A 21,550-nucleotide genomic window follows, 5' to 3' on the forward strand; every position below is an offset into this window, starting at 1 on the left:
TTCTTATGATGACATATCTGTGGCTATTACAAGTGTAATGTGGATAATACTTGAGAGATATTCTTTAATATATTTCAAATGTGCGAAAATTATTTCACCTTGCATAAGAAAACAGATAGAATTCTAGACACTACTCAACAATATTGGTATTTGTTAGCGAAGTGGAAAACAGGTTGATATTTCGATAGGGGAGTTATTCCTTATTGACAAAGGCTTCAAAGTAGAGCTATAAGCATTCATTTTAGAAATTTATAACTGAAGGGGTAGAACATATTCCAAATTTTATTTTCTTCACTAATACTGTAGCCCAGAGAATCTATATGCTGTCTTACCAGGGCCACTATTATATCTCCTAAAGAAAGTGTTAAGCTAGAAACTATCAACACATCAATATATTATAATGATTAAAAAGAAAGTAACTTCTTTTTGTTAAATAAAATGATGTTTGCCTTAAAGATTTTTGTTTGTAAAAATGATTGCATCTTATAAATATTTTGGAAGTGAGAGCAAGAACAGGGGATATTGATAAATAAAAGTCTGTTGACATAGGAATGTATTTAAAATTATAAAACAATATTAAATCTCATAGGTACTATTAATTGCCCAAAGAGATACTGGGATATAATAAAACTTGATTTAAAAAACAAAGCCAGTAAGAATGAATTTAGATTTTTTTTTTACTATTTCACAGCATCAATTTTGATGTGATTTACCTTTGTCCAAATAATGTAACAAATGTAATAATTTAACATGCACTGTCTCTTTTAGGACTGGATCTGCCATTTATGATGATGCCTCATCCCCTACTTCCAGTCAGCTTACCTCCTGCATCAGTTGCCATGGCAATGAATCAGATGAACCATCTCAATACTATTGCCAACATGGCTGCTGCAGCCCAGATTCACAGTCCACTCTCCAGAGCTGGGGCCTCTGTTATAAAGGTAAGAATCATGATTTAGAAGAGGACAAAGGTGTTAATTACAGTTAAATTTTGGTACAATATTAGCAGTACCACAGGATCTTCAGTATAAACACACAGCTCATTGACTCAATTGCTTAGCATACAGTATTGATGAGTTTGATTTCTGACTAGACCTGCTAAGGTGTTTTTGTTTTGTTGCTGTTATTAGTTTTCATTCTTTGGCCACAGATCTCATCTTTAATTTTAGCTTCCTGTCTTGCAATCATGAGCACAGTGTGGGGACATAAGGCCAGACTAATGACAGAGTAGAAGAGTAGGCAAAACCATTGCCATTGCTGGGGTGAAACAAAGTAAACACTGTGCCTTTTTGGTGTCTGTGAGACAGTCGTGGGGTAGTATATACTGTACAGGACTTGTAGTCAGAAAGACCTGAGTTCCAGTTCTGGTTCTGCCGCTTAATAGCTGAATGACCATGGATATGAAATTTATCCCACCTGAACTTGCTTCCTCAACTGTAAAATAAAGATCATAGTACTAATCTATCCCACTTATTTCACTGGCTGTCTGGAGATAATGTGAGTAAAATATAGATTAAAAATTGTGAAATGTTAAATAAATATTTATGGTAAGTTGCAGCATTATCATTATCAGTATCAGAATATTATTTTTCAAAATTTCATGACCATTGGGTAATGAAACACAAATAATATTTTATAATCCCTCCTTATGTCTGCTGTCACTTTGGCACATGGCCTCTCTGTCCTCTCTCCAAGTATTATGTGAACTAGGCTTTTTAATATAATTTTTCTTTTGGTGAGGAGATAATATAAGGGTATATAGGATCAAAAGAGTATAGTTATTCAGAGCAACCCATTGATTTGTCCCTTTGTTCCTTCATTTATTCAACAAATATTATACCTTTGATATATACATGTTGTATTGGGCAATATGGGAGACAGACGTGTAAGACTTAGTCCCTGACTTCCGGGACTCACAAACTAAATGTGAGACAAACAACAGGTACCCATTTAACTTGTGCTAACAAGACAGACCGATGGATAGCATAGAGAGTCACCAAGTATTATAGGACTTTAGAGGAGGGAGAGATCATACCTAGCTTGCAGAAGAGAGGAGGCAGGGATCTCAAAAGGCATTACAGTTGATGGATTTGAACCGAGCCTTGCAAAAGTGATATGATTGTAATAGATGCACACACAGGTGAGAGAAGACAAGGCAGAGGAAATGTGAGAGTCTAGACTTTTTTTTCCATTTTAAATTCCAGTTTTGGGGACTTCTAAAACAATGAAGAAAATTTATAACATAACCTTTGTAGGAAAGGAAAAGAAAAATTGATAAATTTTTATTAAGCTCCATGTGTATTTCCACGGCCAAGTAGAAGCGTGCTTCCTGTGAAGGCTGTGACCCTTAATGGACTAGTTTATCCCAGCTAGTCAGAGCTCTGTTGTTTGAATATTTGACCAGAGTGTAAATCAGGAATCAGAGTTGCCTTTGAGAAAAAAATTACCCATGGACATTATTTCAAAGATGGCATAAGGTTTCTATGATTTTGAAACTGGGTGGCTACTAAGTAAATGTGACCCCACACAAACTTGGGAAACTTTATTAAAAAACGAAATATGGTTTAAAGTAATGGAATTTTCATACTTGCTTTGAAATGATAAAAGAATACTCTCAATAAAGGCATGTTTTTGGCTCTTCAAAAGTACATTCGCTTAGTTTTCTTAATGACTGTTGTTCAGACTGAATCACCTACATTTTGGTTGAATATTTGGGACTTCTGGTAGCTCTGTGAAGAATTTGGAGCCAAGAAGCTCTTGGGGATGAGGCTCATGACTCACATTTTGTTGGTGGTGGTGATGATGGAAATGGAAAGAATAGTTATCTTCTTTCAAGAACAGTTAGCAATATGATACTAGCTACATGATACCAAATTAGAAGCACAGAAATTTCACCCCTCTGTTGATCTATATTTCAGCAGAAATTTATTTTCAGCGTGCTTCTTGGTGAAGCACAGGTCCAAAGTTCGATCTATTAGAATCCCGCAGGCAGTGAGCAAACCTATGTATTGAGACTTTGCCATATAAAACTACTTGGGGGATATGGGAACTATTCAAACAAAAACACATTTCCTCTATTTACGTTTACAGATTTTTTTTTTTTTACTTTCAAGTAACGCTTTCTCTTATTTTCATATAATTTTAAAAAGTCCCCGGAATTGGAAAAAAACACACACTGTGATATGCAAACACGGTTTCACAATCTTTCAAAACACCTGCTTCTTTAGCACAGTTTGTGTTAAGCTGACGCCTGTACCTTGTCACTGATGATCATGTGGCTGTGATCACAATTTCCTTCGGAAGCTGGTCTCGCAGTATGTGCTTTGAATATTAGGACTATATGATAAATAGAAGGTATCAAGCTACTGAATGACTGGCTACACAAACCATATTCAATTTCCAGCACTTAGCATTTTTGAGTAAAGAGCCTGGGAACAACTATTTTAATATTTCTGTGCTTCAATTTTTTTTCTGGAAAATGGATCTCGCTTTCTGTAAACTTTGTATCTGTGTTTACATATCATCTGATTGAGTCTACATCAGAAAAGTGGTTAGGCTAATCTGTAAGCCATGTTAACTCCTCATTTTAATTTGGGTAGGCCAATTTGGCATTTGTTAGCAAGTGCATTTGTTAACAACTAATTGAATCAGAAGAAGCCACCGATATCTGGTTTAAAAATTTTGTGGGCTCATCCATATTTTTTCTTGCATTGGTTGAGCCCCTATTATGCATCAGGTGGTTTTTAAACCTAACGATCTCATGTAGAGAGACAAACAATAAACAGAGTTAATAGCACTATAATTTTTGCCTGAAAATTTAAATAGACAAAATGAACTCACATGTACTATTTTGAAAACATGCTTTTGCAGATTTTGTTTTATACTTTATGAGATCAGGGTTCCAGAGTTATAGCAAGAATGGAAACTATGTGTAATGATTTAAAATTTCCTACATTCTCTGCGTTTAAGGTTATCCTGGTAGTTGACTTGTTACTGTGCCATGTTTGTCTCTAATTTTTCAGATTCTTTAAAAGAAATGATGTAGGATGCAGACATCTGTGACTGAGTGCATATTCACATAATATGTATTTTTATAATGTGATGGTCTACTGTGTTTGCTCATAGACTCAAATGGACACAGCACTTAGAGTACTTATTCATAAACATAATATTTGCCTAGTCAAATAATGTTGAACATTAAAATGAAATAAAATCCTCAGATTCCTATAATGGACGTAAACTTTCAGTGTTCTAGATTTTATATTTGGGCCAGCATCCAATGGTGTGCCTGTAAACCAGCTCTCAAAAAACAAAACCTCTGATTTATAGCTTTTGCCATTTTTTTGTGATGTAAATATCCCCACCCTGGTTGATTTCAAGTTACCAACAGTTTAACACCTGGCTCACAAAATTACTGAATATTTAACAGTTGGCTCTAATTTCAGTAGGCTCCAAGACAGCACTCTCCTTTTAAAACATTACATGAAATATGAAATGTTTATCGGATCAAACTCTCCATGCCAATCTCCCCCCATATCCATTAAACAAAATAAGCAAAAACTTTTCAAACCAGTTTGCCTACAAATTTCTATTTCTTCAGAAAGTGTAATGTGTTAACTAAAAGTCTGAGAAATCTCTATAAAAATGAATGAATAAGCAGTTTGTTTTCCAATTGAAATTATACCACTTTAACATGGAATGATGTCAAATTGAAAGGAGCATAATTGCGTTTGAGCCTTTTTCTTCTACCAGTGTGTAAATATTTCTACTGCAGTATGAAAAAAGTTTGATGATTAGAGCCGTTGCTTCCTGCAAATACCATTAAATAGTGAAAGCTAACACAAGGGAGAATAGATCTGGCTGGCTATCTTTTTTATTTTCCACAGCTGGAAATCTTTTTTATTTTCTTTTCACAGGTGGAAGAGAAAACCATAGCTTTTTAGGGCTCTGAGAAGTTATGTGTCTTTTAGAAGCTTATACTTCTCAAGAAAATATATATTTGCTTATAGTTTAAAAATTTCCCCACCTCCGTGGATGTAAACAATTAGCAGTGAGTCTTAGTCAGATGCATAGAACATACGGACTACAGCAACACTGTTCAATATGGTAGCCGCTAGCCACAAAGGCTATTTCAATTTAAATTAATTAAACAAAATGAAAACTTCAGTTGCAACTAGTGACATTTCAAGTGCTCAGTAGTCACATATTACTTTTGGCTACAATATTAGACAGCAGAAGTATAGTATATTTGCATGATTGAAGAAAATTTTATGGGACAGCACTGTTCTAGAGCATTGCGTAGGGTGGATGAGAAGTCCAGGATCGCCAGTAATCTTTGGGGAAACAAGATAATACAGATTTAGAAATCAGCAAGTATATTGCAGTTAGCCTTGCAGTTGGCCAGAACGAATAATTATCGTTGAATATTGGCTTACTCTATTATAAATAGCATCATTTTCTGTTAGAAAGCAGAGAATTCACTGATTTAGCAATGGTTTAGTATGTGCAAAGGACTGTGTTACATTGCCTTATCAAAAACACAAAAACGAAACAGGCATAAGCACCACCCCCAAAAGAATTTATAGAATTATATATTGTTTCTGGATAGAGCCATCATAATTTTTTAGCTAAGTAAGATGCATTAACTAGCAGGTTTCATTGGAGGCAATGTGACATAATGGGTAAGATCACGGGCGCTGAAGTGAGACTGCCTGTATTTGAATCCTGGTTTCATCATTCTTTATGTAACTTTATGAAACTTAATTAACCTACTCGTATCTCAGTTTGCCTCATCTCCCAATGAAATGGGGATAATAATTGTACATACCTCATACTGTTAACGTGAGGCTGAGATAAATCTTTTTAACACACTTACAGTACTGTTTGGTATCTAGTAAAAATTCAGGGTACATTAGTTAATATTATTTTATTTTATTATGTTTCATACTCAAGAATGCATATGGAAATAATAATAAGTAGAAACCAATATTATGGCCAAGAGCTAGCCTAAGAAAGAAGTGGCTTCCCCTATGTACATTCCCCTCTGTATCCTCTTTTCAGTATCAGGACCAAAGGTCCCCCCAGCATTAGATGAATATACAGGTATTGGACCCTCCCTCTGGAGAGCATTTGTTCACTTGTAATGGCTGTTTTGATCTCGATGCCACAAAAGAAGGCTTAGGGATCTGGTAGAGACTAAAGAGGGACGCCCATTCTAATAGAAGTGATCTGATTTGTATTTTATTTTAAATTATCTTTCAATGTTTATATGTGGATTATTTAGTCTTTAGTTTGAACTATGAGCATCTACACACCATATGAAAACACCCATAGACTTTCCTTCCATCCCCAATGGGTACATTAGGCACTCATTAAATGTTTGTTGCATGAATGAATGAAAACTAATGATTCATTGTATATTAAACTTTGGGGAGTGTTTCCAACATAAATGATCATTAGTGATACAAGCTTTAAGTCCAAAACTGGAAAAGACATTACAAGTTGCAAACAAATGTTTTTTTGGTTTTTGTTGTGGTTTTGGCCAGAAACTAGATTGGGGATATTGTTAACACCAGGCATATAGTCTTTAATGTTGGCTCAGATTCCTTTACTGTTGGCTCAGATATTAGCATTTGTAGCTAATAACTAATATAGCTATAACATGAATTGGAAATTGCATTATGATTATTAGGCGTGCTAGGCTATTCATCCTTCAGTTATATCATTGAATGTGGCAAATTCTTGAGAGCAAAATAGGTAAAATACCTGAGTGGTATGAAAACCTATTTCCTGTTTGACATTTAAGTATCTTATAATACATTTTTTTTCTGTATTTGTGGGAAACTTTGTAATATAAGTGTTCCATAAAATTTAAGACATTTAAATAGGAAGCTGTTATTTGGCTGTTTACCAATACCATCTGATTAGCTGTGTTTTTTGTTTGACTGAGCAGCTGGCAATTAATGAATTGATAGGAAATGGTCACAAGGCAGTGGTATTAGCATGTGAACATCTGGTATTAAAATTAGTCAACACAGAGAGGGTTTTGTGATAATTCAAATTCACTGAAAAATCACTAGTTGAGTCTTATTCTAAAAGCTCTATGGAAAAACAAAGCTATTACTATCTTTTGGAAAATGGGATGAAGATGCCTTGAGTGGGAATTGAGGTTCATTTGTGTTTGTATGTGTTGTGTGTGTGTGTGTGTGTGTGTGTGTGTTTGGGTGGGTGGCAGAGGTCCAAGCTCACAACATAATTTGGAAGCCATGCATTTTCCCACCGAACTATCCATTCTCCCACTTAAGGGCATTTACATGCTATGAGCAGATATTATGGCTGATTCCCTTAAGCTATCAGCCTCTTCCAAAACAAGTTGATCACATTGAAGAGGTGAGAGGGTTCTTTGTCCAAGTATCACATAGATCACACATCGGGTGTGCCTATGATTTTGGACTCTTTCATGGTTACATGTTTCAGCTACATCCCCAATCTCCCTGTTTTTCCTAAATTCACAAAAACTCTACCACATCCATCTGTGTTAAATTAAATACAATTGTGAATTGGTGATTGTGGAACACAGACATTCTTAAAGTGATTCTGAAAGATCCATAAAGTGTCAAGCTTGCAATAGTATTCAGAGATAATGAATTTGAACATCAAATTCTTCCACAGGATTAGTAGTAAGCTAAGTTACCAGCAACAATGAACAAACTTTTTATTTTCCTGTCCCTGATTTTATTATTAAAGTCTGTCAAGTTACAATCTGTTCTGTTTCTGTGGAACTCTGGTGACAGTACAGAAGGAGCACATCAATTAAATATGAAATATCAAGACAAATGCATGAATAAAATATCTAGCATTCAGATAAACTTCCAAAAGCCACTCCTCAGCAGCAAAATGTCATTAAATCCTTTAGGAACTCATTAATAGATTAACATTTGGAGGAGTAATTACAGTGAGAGTTGAATTCCAATTAAATAAAAATAAAAAGACAAATTGTATATTACATAATCCCACTGACTGCTTGATTAGAATCAATAGAATAAAATCTCAGAGGCAACAATTTAACATTGAGATGGTTGTTATTAAAGGGCAACTACACACATACACATACATATAACCACATGTTTGACATGCATGTATGAGTACTTCAAAAGTTCTGTGTTTACTACCATACATTGAGATGAAATACAGCATCTCCATGAAAATGGGCAGAATTGATACTTTAGTGCCAATAAAATAAATCCTAAACCGAATTGACTGTGTTAAATCCTGTAAAAACTAAATTTTCTAAGCATTGACCCTGCTCTTTATTAAAGTTCAAATGTATTTTCAAATTACTTAATATGATGAACGTCTCCTGTGACTATTTGTGATATATCTCTCCCCCCAAAATGAAATCGTCTTATAGAAGAGAGAATAGTATGCACTAATTAATAACATTTTCTCTAACGTCTTTTTCTTTTTAGGCATGAGCCTTGAACTATCTTCATAGTCTATGTTAGAATCTTAGTTATTATTGCAGATAATTTTACTAATTGCAGGGGATAATGGGGATTTGATTGGGTAAGTGTGTATCAGTTTTGCAAATCTCTCTTCTCTGCTGCTTTGGCTGTCTTGAAAAGACTTCTGCAGTGTTTCAGAAGAGCTACAGCTGTTTTCGATGGTGCGAGAATGAAATACATGAAGAGTAACAGGGTTGTAAAAGTCATAAATGCCAAATAAAATGAAGTCATCAATGAGTAAAAATGATTGGGGTTTTAGATTTGCAATTTTCCTTTTTAAATACCCTTATTGATTTGTTGCAAATACTGTTAACCCTCTATTTGGCAAATGGTGAGGACATTATCACTTGTGTTCTCATTTGTAATAAAACAGATTAACTTGCTGTGAAATTTTAACTAGGCTGAGACACAACAGTAGCCACCTAATGAACCGAAGCACATTGCAGTTAAGTAGCTAAATAGATGCATACTGATTACAGCGCTGAAAAATGGATCTGTTTACTTGCAATGAAATTGTTCATAGAGCTATTCATTATTTTAGGAGAAATTAAACATCCGCAGTTCCACACAGATATGTTTTTGAAAACTCACCTAATTCTTAATCAATATAAGGCTTTAGTCTCATTTAGTATAGTTTACATGGTGAAAAAAGTCTGACTCTGCGATGCCTTAGGAAAACAATAACAATGAACTGAATCTTGATTGAATTCGGAAGGTGCAGGCTACAAAATCTTAAAGCAGAAATATTACTTCATCCAAAATATTAGTCACCGTAAATCACGTTCCCAAAGTTAGTTTATTGTTTCACCTAATTTGCTGCTGAAAATGTCAAAGAAGTTTGAGTAAATTATTTGAACTCATATTATTTGATCATATGCTAATTTTAAATATTTGGGGAAATTCCTCCTTATAGTATTTTTTCCTTTTACTTATAGCATTTTTCTATTTGTGTAAATGTTATTACATTTTTAAAAAATTCAGAGTAAGCTTCCATTTTTTATTAGGTAGAGTGGTCAAGAGCAAGTGTCACTGCCAGCTGGATTCTCTTGCTTTTCCAAACCATCAACTTTATGAATCACTCAAAAATTTTCCATTTTTATTATGAGAGCATATATTGCTGTGTGTATGACTCCTATTTGCCACTGCACAGTGATTTTGTTTGTTCAGTTCTGTGTTTGCTCAGTAACTGCTCTACTTTGTACCTGTCCATTTATTCGGAGGTCCATTAGAGAGAAATGTAGTTCATTGAGTTACATGTTTTTTCCGCAAATTTCCAATGTCAAAATTCAAAGACAAATACTGAATGTTCTACAATTTATGCACATATTTTGGCATAGAATTGTTGAGACTACACAGCACTGAAAGGCAAAAAAATAATTTTGACCTCATATGTGAAATTCCTTGCATTATTGTGTGTATGTGTGTGTGTTTGCACACATACTATTTAGAGATTATATTTTTAATCATGACAGTTTAGTTTGAGTTTCACAACTGATGAATTACTAGTCTTTTCAAAAAGTAAAATGATGTGATATAAGGGTTATATATATCTTGCTGTTCACCCCCAGACCATCCCTCCAAAATGCAAATATAATTATTTGGAAAAAAAACTTGATTGTCTTCTGCTTTGCTTATATGTTTCTTTTGATTTTTCCCCGTATACATAGTGTTACCCTGTATACACAGTGTTATTTATCTGTATACTAAATATAAATGAGATGTATATTTCTCTGACTTAAAACATTGTTTTTGAGGTATAACAACAGTTGCAGAGCCTTTAAAATGTAGGATACATTTTCCCAATTATCAGTATTTAATTAGCTAATATACCCAAAGTCCACTATTCACTTCACTAAAATTATCAAATGTTAATTAAATGCTAAATGATAGTGTAAAATGCCGCTTAAAAAATGAATATACCATTGGTGACTGTATTAGTTTTTTATTGCGGCTGTAACAGATTACAACAAATTTAGTGGCTTGAAAGAATGCAAATTTGTCATCTTACAGTTCTGTAGGTCAGATGTCTGACACAGCTATCCCTGAACTAAAATCAAGGTGTTGGCAGGACTGCATTTCTTTCTTTAGCTTCCAGGGAAGAATTTGTCTCCTTGCCTTCTCCATCTTCTAGAGGCCACCCACGTTTCTTGGCTTATGGTTCCTTTCCTCCATCTTCAAAGCCAGCAATGTTACATCTCTCTGATCATTCTTCCATAATCGTATCTCCCACTGACCTTCCTTTTCTGCCTCCAAGATAATCCAGTGTAATTTCTCTATCTCAAGATTCTCAATCACATCTGAAAAGTCCCTTTCACCATGCAAGGTAATATGTTCACAGGTTCTGGCTATTAGAATGTGAGGTGGGCATCTTTGGGGGGCCATTATTCTGCCTGCTACAATGACAGACATCCGAAAATGTTAACTTCTACGAATGAAGTAGTAACTTCTAACTCTCATGCTATTACTTTTGCATGAAAGACAGCTTTTTTAAGGGATTTATAAATTTGGGGCCTCTCATGCAAAATCAATGTGAAAATGTACAAGCACATATTTGATGAACTAATTCTTAATGTTGTGATGATTAGAATACTGATGTTGTAATTACAGATAATTAGACAGAACATTTAATTTTAAGAAATTTATTATGGATGAATGAAATACTTTCTAGAACAAACATTCACTGTCCCAGCATGTCTATCACCCCGTCACATTTATTGCAAAAAGGCATAAACATCACAATTTGGTTCTTTTATTGATCAAATTAACTGAATGATTGCCATATTTGTTCATCAGTTTGTGATACATAAACATAGCCAATAACTTCAGAGTTTTATACCAATATTCATAATCACAAAAGTCTTGAGAACCATAACAGTTATATAAAAGAAATATTTTATTTATTTATTTTTTTTTTTGCAGGGGAAGATTCTCCCTAAGCTAACATCTACTGCCAATCTCCCTCCTTTCTCCACTCCAAAGCCCCAGCACATAGTTGTGTATAGTTGTAAATTCTGGTTCTTCTATGTGAACTACTGCCACAACATGGCTACTGACAGACAGGTGGTGTGGTTCTGTGCCTGGGAACTGAACCCGGGCCGCCGAAGCAGAGCATGCCAAACTTTAACCACTAGGCCATCAGGGCTGGCTTGAAATATTTTATTATTAAATATAATAGCCCTGCCAACACCTCTATTTTATTCAAATTCATTGTTTAAACTATAAAAAATATAAAGCTATAAAAATCTAAACAATACTAAGGAATTGATGTTGATAATTCAGTTTAGAAAACCCATCACTGTGTCCTGTGACTATCAACCTTTTGTTGGCAGAATTCAACATGAATTCACAGATGCCTTATTTCCATAATTTTTGTCTCTGTAGAAAGACTCAACATGTACCAGGTGCCACGATTTGTAAATTTTATTCCAAGGTTCCCAAATGTTTACCTTTGGGAGATCTCCTTACTCAGAGAGTAGGATCGCCAACCAGGTCTTGGCATGAACTTTATATCAATTTAGAAGTTTACAATAACAGTAACCTTTACTACACACCTATATTCACAATCCTTTGTGAATTTTGTAGGGAAGGAAATGGAAACTACCTTTTCTTGAGCCTCTACCATGTATCTGGCATGGCACTGAGCCCTTTCTCCTTCCATTCTTAGTTAACCCTCACCATATTCCATTAATTTCTCAAGAACAAAAAATACGCTTTTGTCTAAAGGTATGTGTTTAAGACCAGGTATTGTGGATGTGTGCACTTTCAGGACAAGTGAGAGGTTGACATTTCAAATGTTATGAACTCAACCAAAGTGAAAAACTTGGTGCACAGATGGCATTTCCTTTTGTCTTTCATTTTGTGTCAGGAACGGATCCCAGAGAGTCCTTCTCCTGCTCCCTCTCTGGAAGAGAGTCACCGCCCAGGGAGCCAGACCTCCTCCCACCCCAGCAGCAGTGTGTCCAGCTCTCCCTCTCAGATGGACCACCATTCGGAGAGAATGGGTGAGTATCTCGCCTGAAAGAAGGAACTGAAAGATATTCTTTCAGGAAGTTCCTCATTAGGCAATAGAGAAGGGAGAAAGAAGCTGGGGGGACAGATGCCTTCTTAATATAAATAGCTTTTTGAAGTGGTTGTTTTTTATTGCTGAAGCAATATGAATGGCATAATGTAACAAAGTGTTACAAGTTTATTCTCTGGAAGGGCCTTCATTTACTGTATCACTGGATCTCATGGGAACAATATGATGGGATTTTTGTAGAGTATATGTTAGCTCAATATGTTGGTATTAAACACCTGGTGTGATAGAGTACACTTGTCACTTTCACAGCATCCTTCGAATAATGGAAGATAAAATATCCTTTAGGAAATTGATAATTTGAGTGATTAAAAAGTGAATCAATATACGATTTGCTACAATCTCAACAATTTAGATCACATTTAACATGCTTTTCCCTATTTTTTTTATTGTCTCTGAAATCTTATACTATAGACACTATTCAAGAAATACTATAATGTTGTTGTCAATGATGTGGCATATTGGAGACTTGAATCTAGCCATAGTTCTGGCAATGATCAGCTATGAGATCTTGGGTATGTCACTTAACCACCGTGAGTTTCTTTATATAATTTATGGAAATAACTACTGCCCTGCCCAAAGCACTGGATTTTTGTGAGGTCAAATGAAATACTATGTAGAAAAACACTTCAGAAGTTTCAAGTGCTAAGGAAATTTGAGGGGTAAACTATTTTTCCTTGGGTTGCTTTACGTTGATTGCTTATCATCTCCTGCTGTCTGATCCTACGCAGGTATACAGACATTACCAAGTGCATTCAGCTGTAACAAATTCTTATTTCGTATGTAATAATTATGAACCAAGTGAGCTGGGTAAAATCTTTGTTAATCTTCTGTACCTACACAATCCAATTTCCTAAGTATTCATTTCTTTTATGTAAAATGTTTTCTGCTCTTTTTTCAGCCTTAGTATAGAGATATTCTTTATATGAAGTCTAAATTTTTACACTTCATAATAGTGATTGCTTCAAGTCTCTCCAAAATAATGCTTTTGTAGGGGACGAGAGGAATTAGGGAAAGTGTTAGGTTCTGGATTTGTGCCAGGGAAAGATGAGGGTGATTTCTCCCTTTTGGAAATTCATCCAAGTCTCACTTAGCCTGTCGATATTATATATTGTTTGTGGCTCTTTATCTTCATGGTGAGCTCAGTGGGTCTCACATCTGGCTCTCTATTATAATCACCTGTGGAGCGTTTACAACTCTAGATGCCTAGGCCACACGCTCAGAGTCTGATATACCTGCTCTGGAATAGAGCCTGGCAGCAGCGTTTTGTTTTGCATTTCAATATCTCCTCAGGAGATACTAATATGCAGCCAGAGTTAAGAACCACTGAGCTAGAACTTGAGGCTGATGGCCTTAAGGAAGTAAGTTTAACTCCTGGAAGAGGTGACAGAGGTCTTCTAGCTTTACTCTGTTTGGTGGGCACAAACTACCTGGTTGTTATAACACATTGTGTGCAAGTGATTCAAAGGAGTCTGAGCAAGACAAGCGGATATAGCTGGACGACCATTAATGAATCAAGAAACCAAAACACACATTCTTCTGTCAGGATAATCTTTGTATTGATGAGAGAGAAGGGGGAGAGAGATTTATTGGGTGCTGGCTAAAAGTAGAGCACATAGGGAAGTATACTCTGTGGTAGATATATCGTAAGAGATTAGTATCTTACACCTAGAAGTAAAATGAGGTATTTCCAAAGCAATATAATATTTTTAAAAAATCTTGACAGCATAAAATATTTCTAATTCCACTGGCAGTAATTAGGCTCTCTATGCACATTCCACAGTTGTCCAAGCATGATAGTGAGATTGTCTATAAATGAAGAAAAGTTTGATGATTTTTGGTTTAAAGTAACCATATTTTATTTATAAAGCTATATAATGTTTTAAAAAAACATAACTAAAGAGAATTAAATGATAAACTATGAAAATTGGCATGATTTCCCTCTTTTAATATAAATGTTTTGTGAGGAGGATGCACTTAAAATAATTTCCAGAAATTTATATTTTGTCTATAAATTTTGCCATATATATTTGCAAAAACTCTATAAAATGAATTAAATGCATAATTATTTTAAAATCATGAAATTAAGTGGTAAATTTTTAGAAGCATTTTGGGAAATATATTATTAATTATGGAGGTAAATAGCTAATTTGCCTATGACTTTTAAAATAGGAAATATTTAAATGTTTTAAAGGAAATATGTTGGTGTTATATATGTACTGTATATTAATTATACTTTAAAAAATCACATGATTAAGCAGCTTATTGACTTTTAAATTATATGATCAACAGACCAACAAAAATCTTTCCACTGTTTCAGAAGTAGAAATGTATAAAATTCATGTTAGCTGTCATTGGATTAAAATAGTTATTTATTAATGCTTTTCTGCCTTTCTTTTGAGTGCTTTGCAAGAAAATTACTCAGTTATATCTCTTATTTATAGTTATGATGCCCAACAATAGAGAGGAACTTATTGTTGATCAGGATAATGGACCAACCATCAAAAAACTCCAAAGGGATAATAAAGGTAAAATGATTTTTGCTTATTTGATGTACATAAAAAGATCAAATACTAACTCAGTTAACTTCCCAGTGCTGTATATGGCATACACATTTCCCTAAGTCAGAACAGATCTATACTGGCTTTGGATAAATTCTTTTAGTGGTAAAAAAAAAATATTTACCTGAAGCTTATTTATTTGATGTTATAAATTACATATCAGCCCGAAGTTTGTCTGTGCCTGTGGTTGGAAACTTCACCCTAAGCCTTTTTATTACACTTAATCAGAGACATCTGTCTTTTTATTATAAATACACTTTGTTATCACTGTTTAAAGGACACCATTTGATGGTTGTGTTTGAAAAACTGAGTTGCTCTCATGAAGGAGAGATGTTCCCCTCAACCCTCAAAAGCAATTTTAAAAATATATGCCAATTTGGGCATTTCAAATGAAAGCTTGGCAAGTTAATCCAATCAAATATTTATCTGGAATGTTTATAGATATGACGCCAATCTGGCTTTTGATCCACTGAGGTACATGTATCACCTTTGCACAGTATCCAGTTTTTTCTTAGGCTATCTGTTTAAAGAAGGTAGGAGAGTATGACTTTCAAAGTCATGCTATCTTGATATAAAAGCTGAGTACTACTTTGTTTAAAAGGCTAAAAAGGTAAGAGAAAATGGCTATATATCAGCATATGTTACAGGCTATGCATTATGGCTGTCGTCACGAATTAGACAGTAACTCTAAGCTAAAGAACACAAACAAACGTAATTTATCAGATCATCAGATAGTCTGCTTTTACTTCACTATAGGGTGAACTTTTCTGTCTTTACTACAGATGCCCGTAATATACAGAAGAAAGACTCCATGGGCTGAAGAATTAATGGAGAAATTTTTATTTCTTCTCTAGACTGAACTTGCTTCCTAATTACCTAGATGAACATTTTAGTTAGAATTTGGAATAATGTATGATTTTAATTTCATTGATCCATGGTTGGTTTCCCTGCCACATGTTTATTCTTTTCTCATCCAAACACTGAAAGGCTATACCCTCTGAGGCTCCAAGATGTAAATGATTGATTTCAGAACAGTTGTCAGAATGGAAGAAGTCAGGTTCAGTATATTAAACCACCCAAACTCTTACACAGGTAATGAAATTCTAGTTAAAGATGAAATTTCATTCATAACCCAGCAACAATTTATTCCTGAGCCCTCTTTCCCACCAAGTCATGACTATTTGAAGGACAGCTTGGTAGTAAAGCAGCTTTTCTATGAAAATCTCAAGCTGTACATGATACATATGATTCCATTGGAACTGCAAACCCAATAAGTCAAAATGGCATTTAGGACTGGGCTGTGTGCTACATTGCTCAAGTACACACTGCTATGCCTTATGAAAAATCAGCTGGAGCGCTAGTACAGATGTACAGTAACTGATTTTCATAAAATACACAGTGGTATGTATTGTCATTTCTGAATCTCTTGCTGTGGAATGGCACAGTTTTACTCGTTTCAATCAAATAGATTGGTCACACATCCTGATGAAGATATTAATAGACAGGAGTGGCATATTAAACTGCAAACCAGTTATAGTGGAAAGCTTTCTTTTAAATGAGATTTTCTATGTCAAGTTCTACCGGTTATATTTGTGATATTAAGATAAAATATATTTTCCTTAAATAGATTTTAGTTATTAAAAGGGAATGCAGTTAAAGGAGGAATTTCAACATTTATTAAGTATGACAAGTAAGCAGTTTATACAACTGTGGCAAACATATGTTTTCACATCTGTTTTGAGTAATATCATCATGATTTTAAAAATGATTTATAGCTCTGGAAATTATAAAATGCCAGCTTTGCTATTATGTGAAAATTTTCAGGAAATCAAGAAATATCATCAAAGTATGCTTCATGTAGTCCACCTCTTCTTGCACCTTGTGAAATTAGGTGACAGTGCAATTTGTTGTTAGTGCCGTGGAGTCCATTCCGACTCCTAGCAAAGCTGTGTACAGCAGAGCAGAACCCTGCCTGGTCTTTTCACGCCATCCTCTCACCTTCTGGCACTATATCAGACAATGCTTCACGCTATTCGTAGTGTTTTTATGGCCAGTTTTTTTCCTCCTCTGTCTTAACCTGAAAAAAAACTCTGCTGAAACCTGTCCACCATGGGTGACCCTGCTGGTATTTGAAATACCTGTGGCATAGCTTTCAGCATCACAACAACACACAGCCTCCACAGTATGGCAACCAACAGACAGGTGATATGGTTCCCTGACCAGGAAATGAACCTGTACCGTGGCAGTGAGAGGGCCGAATCTTAACCAATAGACCACCAGGGCTGGCTAGTTAGTGAAATACATGTCTCAAGTAGTAATTTGCATTTTGTCTTGAATTTTCATATGCAGACATTTAAAAGTCTGTATGAACTGGGCCTTCCTGGCAGTGATGTCCATTTAGTCCATCCAAAATGACTTACCAAAATTACTATTTTAGTTTTAATTCAAGTATTTTGACTAAACTGACTGGTCAGTCAAGTGAAACCTTTGATTTTATTTTTCCACAGACTTTGTTAAATAAATTGACCAAATCAATTGCATGTTATGACATTGGTTACATAGTGTTTAACAGTCGGTTTGGGATTCTTTCGAGCAGAGCAATTGGCACTATTCACCCTAGTTTACCCATGTGAAAGGAAAGGCAAAAAGACCCTCTTCCCTTGGCAGTCACTGGTCTAAACCACTAGCAGGAATAGGGGCATTTTGATACTTTGCATTTTGTATTGAATCTATTTTTGAAAACCTTATATGTGCAGAAAGCACTAATGATCAAATCTGGAATGCTATAGAAACAATGGAACAATAAATTTATCGTCTAGCCCAAGACTTGAGTCCACTGAACTATTACATTTTAAATCAGTCCACAGGCTACAGATGAGAAGCTAAGAGTTTTAGTATCCTTTCATCATAAGAATCTAAAGCATATCTTATCTAGAATAAAAGTATTATGTTTATTTGTATGCAAACAGGCTAATTTCAGTTTAGAGGAGGGTTTGGGCTATATATTGACATTATAATAATGTAAATATTCTCTATTCAATCAGATGCTTCTCTTTCTTTATCTATTCCTGAGACAATCTTAGATACTACACTAAATCTTCCAGACCTACTAGCACTATTCAGGTGTTTGGAAATGATTACTGACCCTGGTTAAAATGAAAAATATATCTTCTGAATATTATATTTTTTGAATGAGAAAGACTAATGTATTGGGCCAACTAAAATACAAATATCATTAAAAATAGACTTTATGATGAAGTTAAAATACATAAAAGAAAGTGAACGATACAATTTTATGCTGTTCAGTGATTCTAAATAGAAATGAGAGAAACAAGGAATATATGTTACTGAAAATTTTCTTTGAGTTATCTTCATTTTTAAAACTTTTTATCTAGAAATAATCGTAGATTCACAATAAATTGCAAAAGGAATACAGAGAGATCCTGTGTACCCTTCAACTAGTTTCATCCAACGGCAATATCTTATATAATTATAATATTACATGAAAATCAGAAAATTTACATTGGTGTGTCCACAGACCTTATTCAGATTTCACCAGTTTTGCATGCATTCATTGGTGTGTTTGTCTGTGTTGTATCTTTCTCTGGAATTTTATTAAATGTGTAGATTTGTTTAACCACTGCCACAATCAAGATATAGGACTGTTCCATCACCACAGGGTGTCTCTCCTGCTATTCCTTTATTGTCTCCCTCCTGCCATGATCCCTAACCCCTGAGAACCACTAATCTGTTCTCTGTCTCCATTATTCCATCATCCTAAGAATGTTCTAAAAGTGGAATCATAGAATATGTGACTTTTTGAGGTTGGCATTGTTTTCACTCAGCATAATTCCCGTGATAGTCATCCAAATTGTTACATATGTCAATAGTTTTTTCCTTTTTATTGCTAAGTAGTATTCCATGGTATGTGTGTACCATAGTTTGTGTAACCATTCATCCATTGTAGGACATCTCATTGTTTACAGTTTTTATCTATTATCAATAAAGCTTCTATGAACATTTATGTACAGGTTTTTATGTAGATATAACTTTTCATTTTCCTGGGAAATTTGCCAAGAGTGCAATTGCTGGATCATATGGTAAGTGTATGTTTAGTTTTATAACAAACTGCCAAACTATGTCCCAGAGTGGCTGGACCATTTTTATACTCCTACCAGCAATATATGAGTGGTCCAGGTTCTTCACATCCTTGCCAGTATTTTGCATTGTTCTTTTTTTTTTTTTTTTTTTTAATTTAGCTGTTCTCATAGGTGTGTGTAGTGGTATCTCATTGTGGTTGTAATTTGAATTTCACTAAAGGCTAGTGATATTGAACCCCCTTGTCTGTACATCCTCTTTGGTGAAATGTCTCTTCATGACTTTTCCCCATTTTCTAATTGGTTTGCTTGTTTTCATATTGTTGAATTTTAGAGAACTTTATTTTGGTTACAAGTCCTTTGTCAAATAGGTGGTTTGCAAGTACTTTCCCCACTCTGTAGCTTTTTTTATGTCCTCTTAAAAGAGTCTTATGCAGAATAAAACTTTTTAAGTTTGATGAAGTCCAATTTGTCATTTTCTTCTTTTATGATGCTTTTGGTGTCAAGTCTAAAACCTCTTTGCCTAGCCCTAGTCCTGAAGATTTTCTCCTATAAGTTTTATAGTTTTACCTTTTACATTTGTGATCATGCTCTCAGGTCAATTTTCTTTTTTTTTTTCCTCTCCTCCTGCACCATTTGTTGTAAAGTCTATTCTTCCTCCATTGAATTGCTTTTGCAGTTTTGTCAAAAATCAGTGATCTGTACTTGTTCAAGACTATTTCTGGGTTCTTTATGCAGTTTTATGCATCTATGTATCTATCCTTCCGCCAGTACCACAGTCTTAGTTATTGAAGCTCCATAGTAAGATCTAATAACAGGTAGAATTATGCCTCCTACTTAATCCTTCTTTTTCAAGATTGTCATGGCTATTCTAGAGCCTGTGGCCTTTCCATTTACTTTCCATATATTTCCATATTAAAGCTGGTCTATGTCCATAACGTCTTTGTTGGAATTTTGTTAGGAATTGCATTAAACTTATAGATTTATTTGGGGATAATTGACATCTTTACTGTCTTGAGTCTTCCAATCCATGAACACAGTGTGTCCTTCCATTTATTTACATTTTCTTTGATTTATTTCATCAGCAAATTTAGCTTTTGGCATACAAGTCCTGTATAAGATTTGTCAGATTTATACCTAAGTATTTCATTGTCTGAACAATTATAAATTGTTTTGTATTTTCAAAGTCAGTCTTCTCATTACCTCTTTATTAATATATAGAAATACTGTTCATTTTTATGTGTTGATCTTGTATTCTGCCATCTTACTTAACTTCACTTATTTGCTCTAAAAGTTTTTTGGTTTGTTTTAATCCTTGGGATTTTTTACATAGACAATCAGGCCATGCCATCTGCAGATAAAGACAGTTTTCTGCTTTTTTGATTTGTGTGCCTTTTATTTCCATTTCTTGCCTTATTGTGATGGCTAAGACTTTCAGTACCACACTGAATAATAGTCATGAAAGTGGACATCCTTGACTTCTTCCTGATTCAAGCAGGAAAACATTCAGTTTTTCAACATTATTTATGAGGTTAGCTGTAGATTTCTCTGTAGATACTCTTTATCAAGTCGAGGTAATTTATCTCTATTGCTCACTTGCTGAGAGTTGTTTTCATGAATGGGTGTTGAATTTTGTCAAATGCATTTTACACATATGTTTGTAGGATCATATGGTTTTTCATTTTTAGGCTTTTGATTTGTGAAATACATTGATCTTTTAATGTTAAACCAGCCTTGCAACCTGGAATAAATCACACTTGATCATAGTGCATAATTCTTTTTATACATCGTTGGATTTGTTTTGCTAATATTTATTTAGGAATTTTGCATCTGTGTTCCGAAGGGATTAGCCTGAAGTCTGGTTTTCTAATGGTTTTGTATTTGGTATCAGAGAAACACTTGTTTCATAAAATGAATCAGGAACTATTCCCTCTTCTTCTATTTTCTGGAAGATATTATTTAGAATTGGTGTTAATTCTTTTTAAAATGTTTGGTAGAATTATTCAATGAAACCATCTGTGTATAGATATTTCGTTTTTGGGAGTTTTTAAAATTCTGGGTTCAATTTCTTTAGTACATGGAATAGGAATCCTCAGACTATTTTTCATATTAGGCAAGTTTTGGTAGTTTGTGTTTTTTGAAGAATTACTTCATTTCATCTAACTTGTTGAATTTGCTTGCTATTGTTCATAGTATTCTCTTTTATACTTTTGATATCTGTGGGGTCTGTAGTAATATCTCCTTTTGAATACTAATATTGGTGATTTTGTGTCTTCTCTTTTGTCTTTGTGATTCTTGCTAGAGTTTTCAAAT

At 34.4% G+C, this 21,550-nt stretch overlaps 1 protein-coding gene across 7 annotated transcripts in view; it reads left to right on the top strand.

Moving 5' to 3' along the window:
• Positions 1-21,550, top strand: part of DACH2 (dachshund family transcription factor 2) — a 471,032-nt gene that overhangs the window by 378,160 nt on the left and 71,322 nt on the right. For 4 of the 7 annotated variants that reach the window (XM_005614311.4, XM_014729012.3, XM_070257180.1 and 1 more), the window contains 3 exons: positions 769-941; positions 12,370-12,505; positions 15,024-15,107. In XM_005614311.4, coding sequence (XP_005614368.2) covers positions 769-941; positions 12,370-12,505; positions 15,024-15,107 — 393 coding nt within the window. The remainder of the gene's footprint in view (positions 1-768; positions 942-12,369; positions 12,506-15,023; positions 15,108-21,550) is intronic. The other 3 variants (XM_070257182.1, XM_070257181.1, XM_070257183.1) reach the window with 1 other exon arrangement.

The sequence above is a fragment of the Equus caballus genome, chromosome X (assembly GCF_041296265.1).
Source record: "Equus caballus isolate H_3958 breed thoroughbred chromosome X, TB-T2T, whole genome shotgun sequence".
Classification (NCBI taxonomy): domain Eukaryota; kingdom Metazoa; phylum Chordata; class Mammalia; order Perissodactyla; family Equidae; genus Equus; species Equus caballus.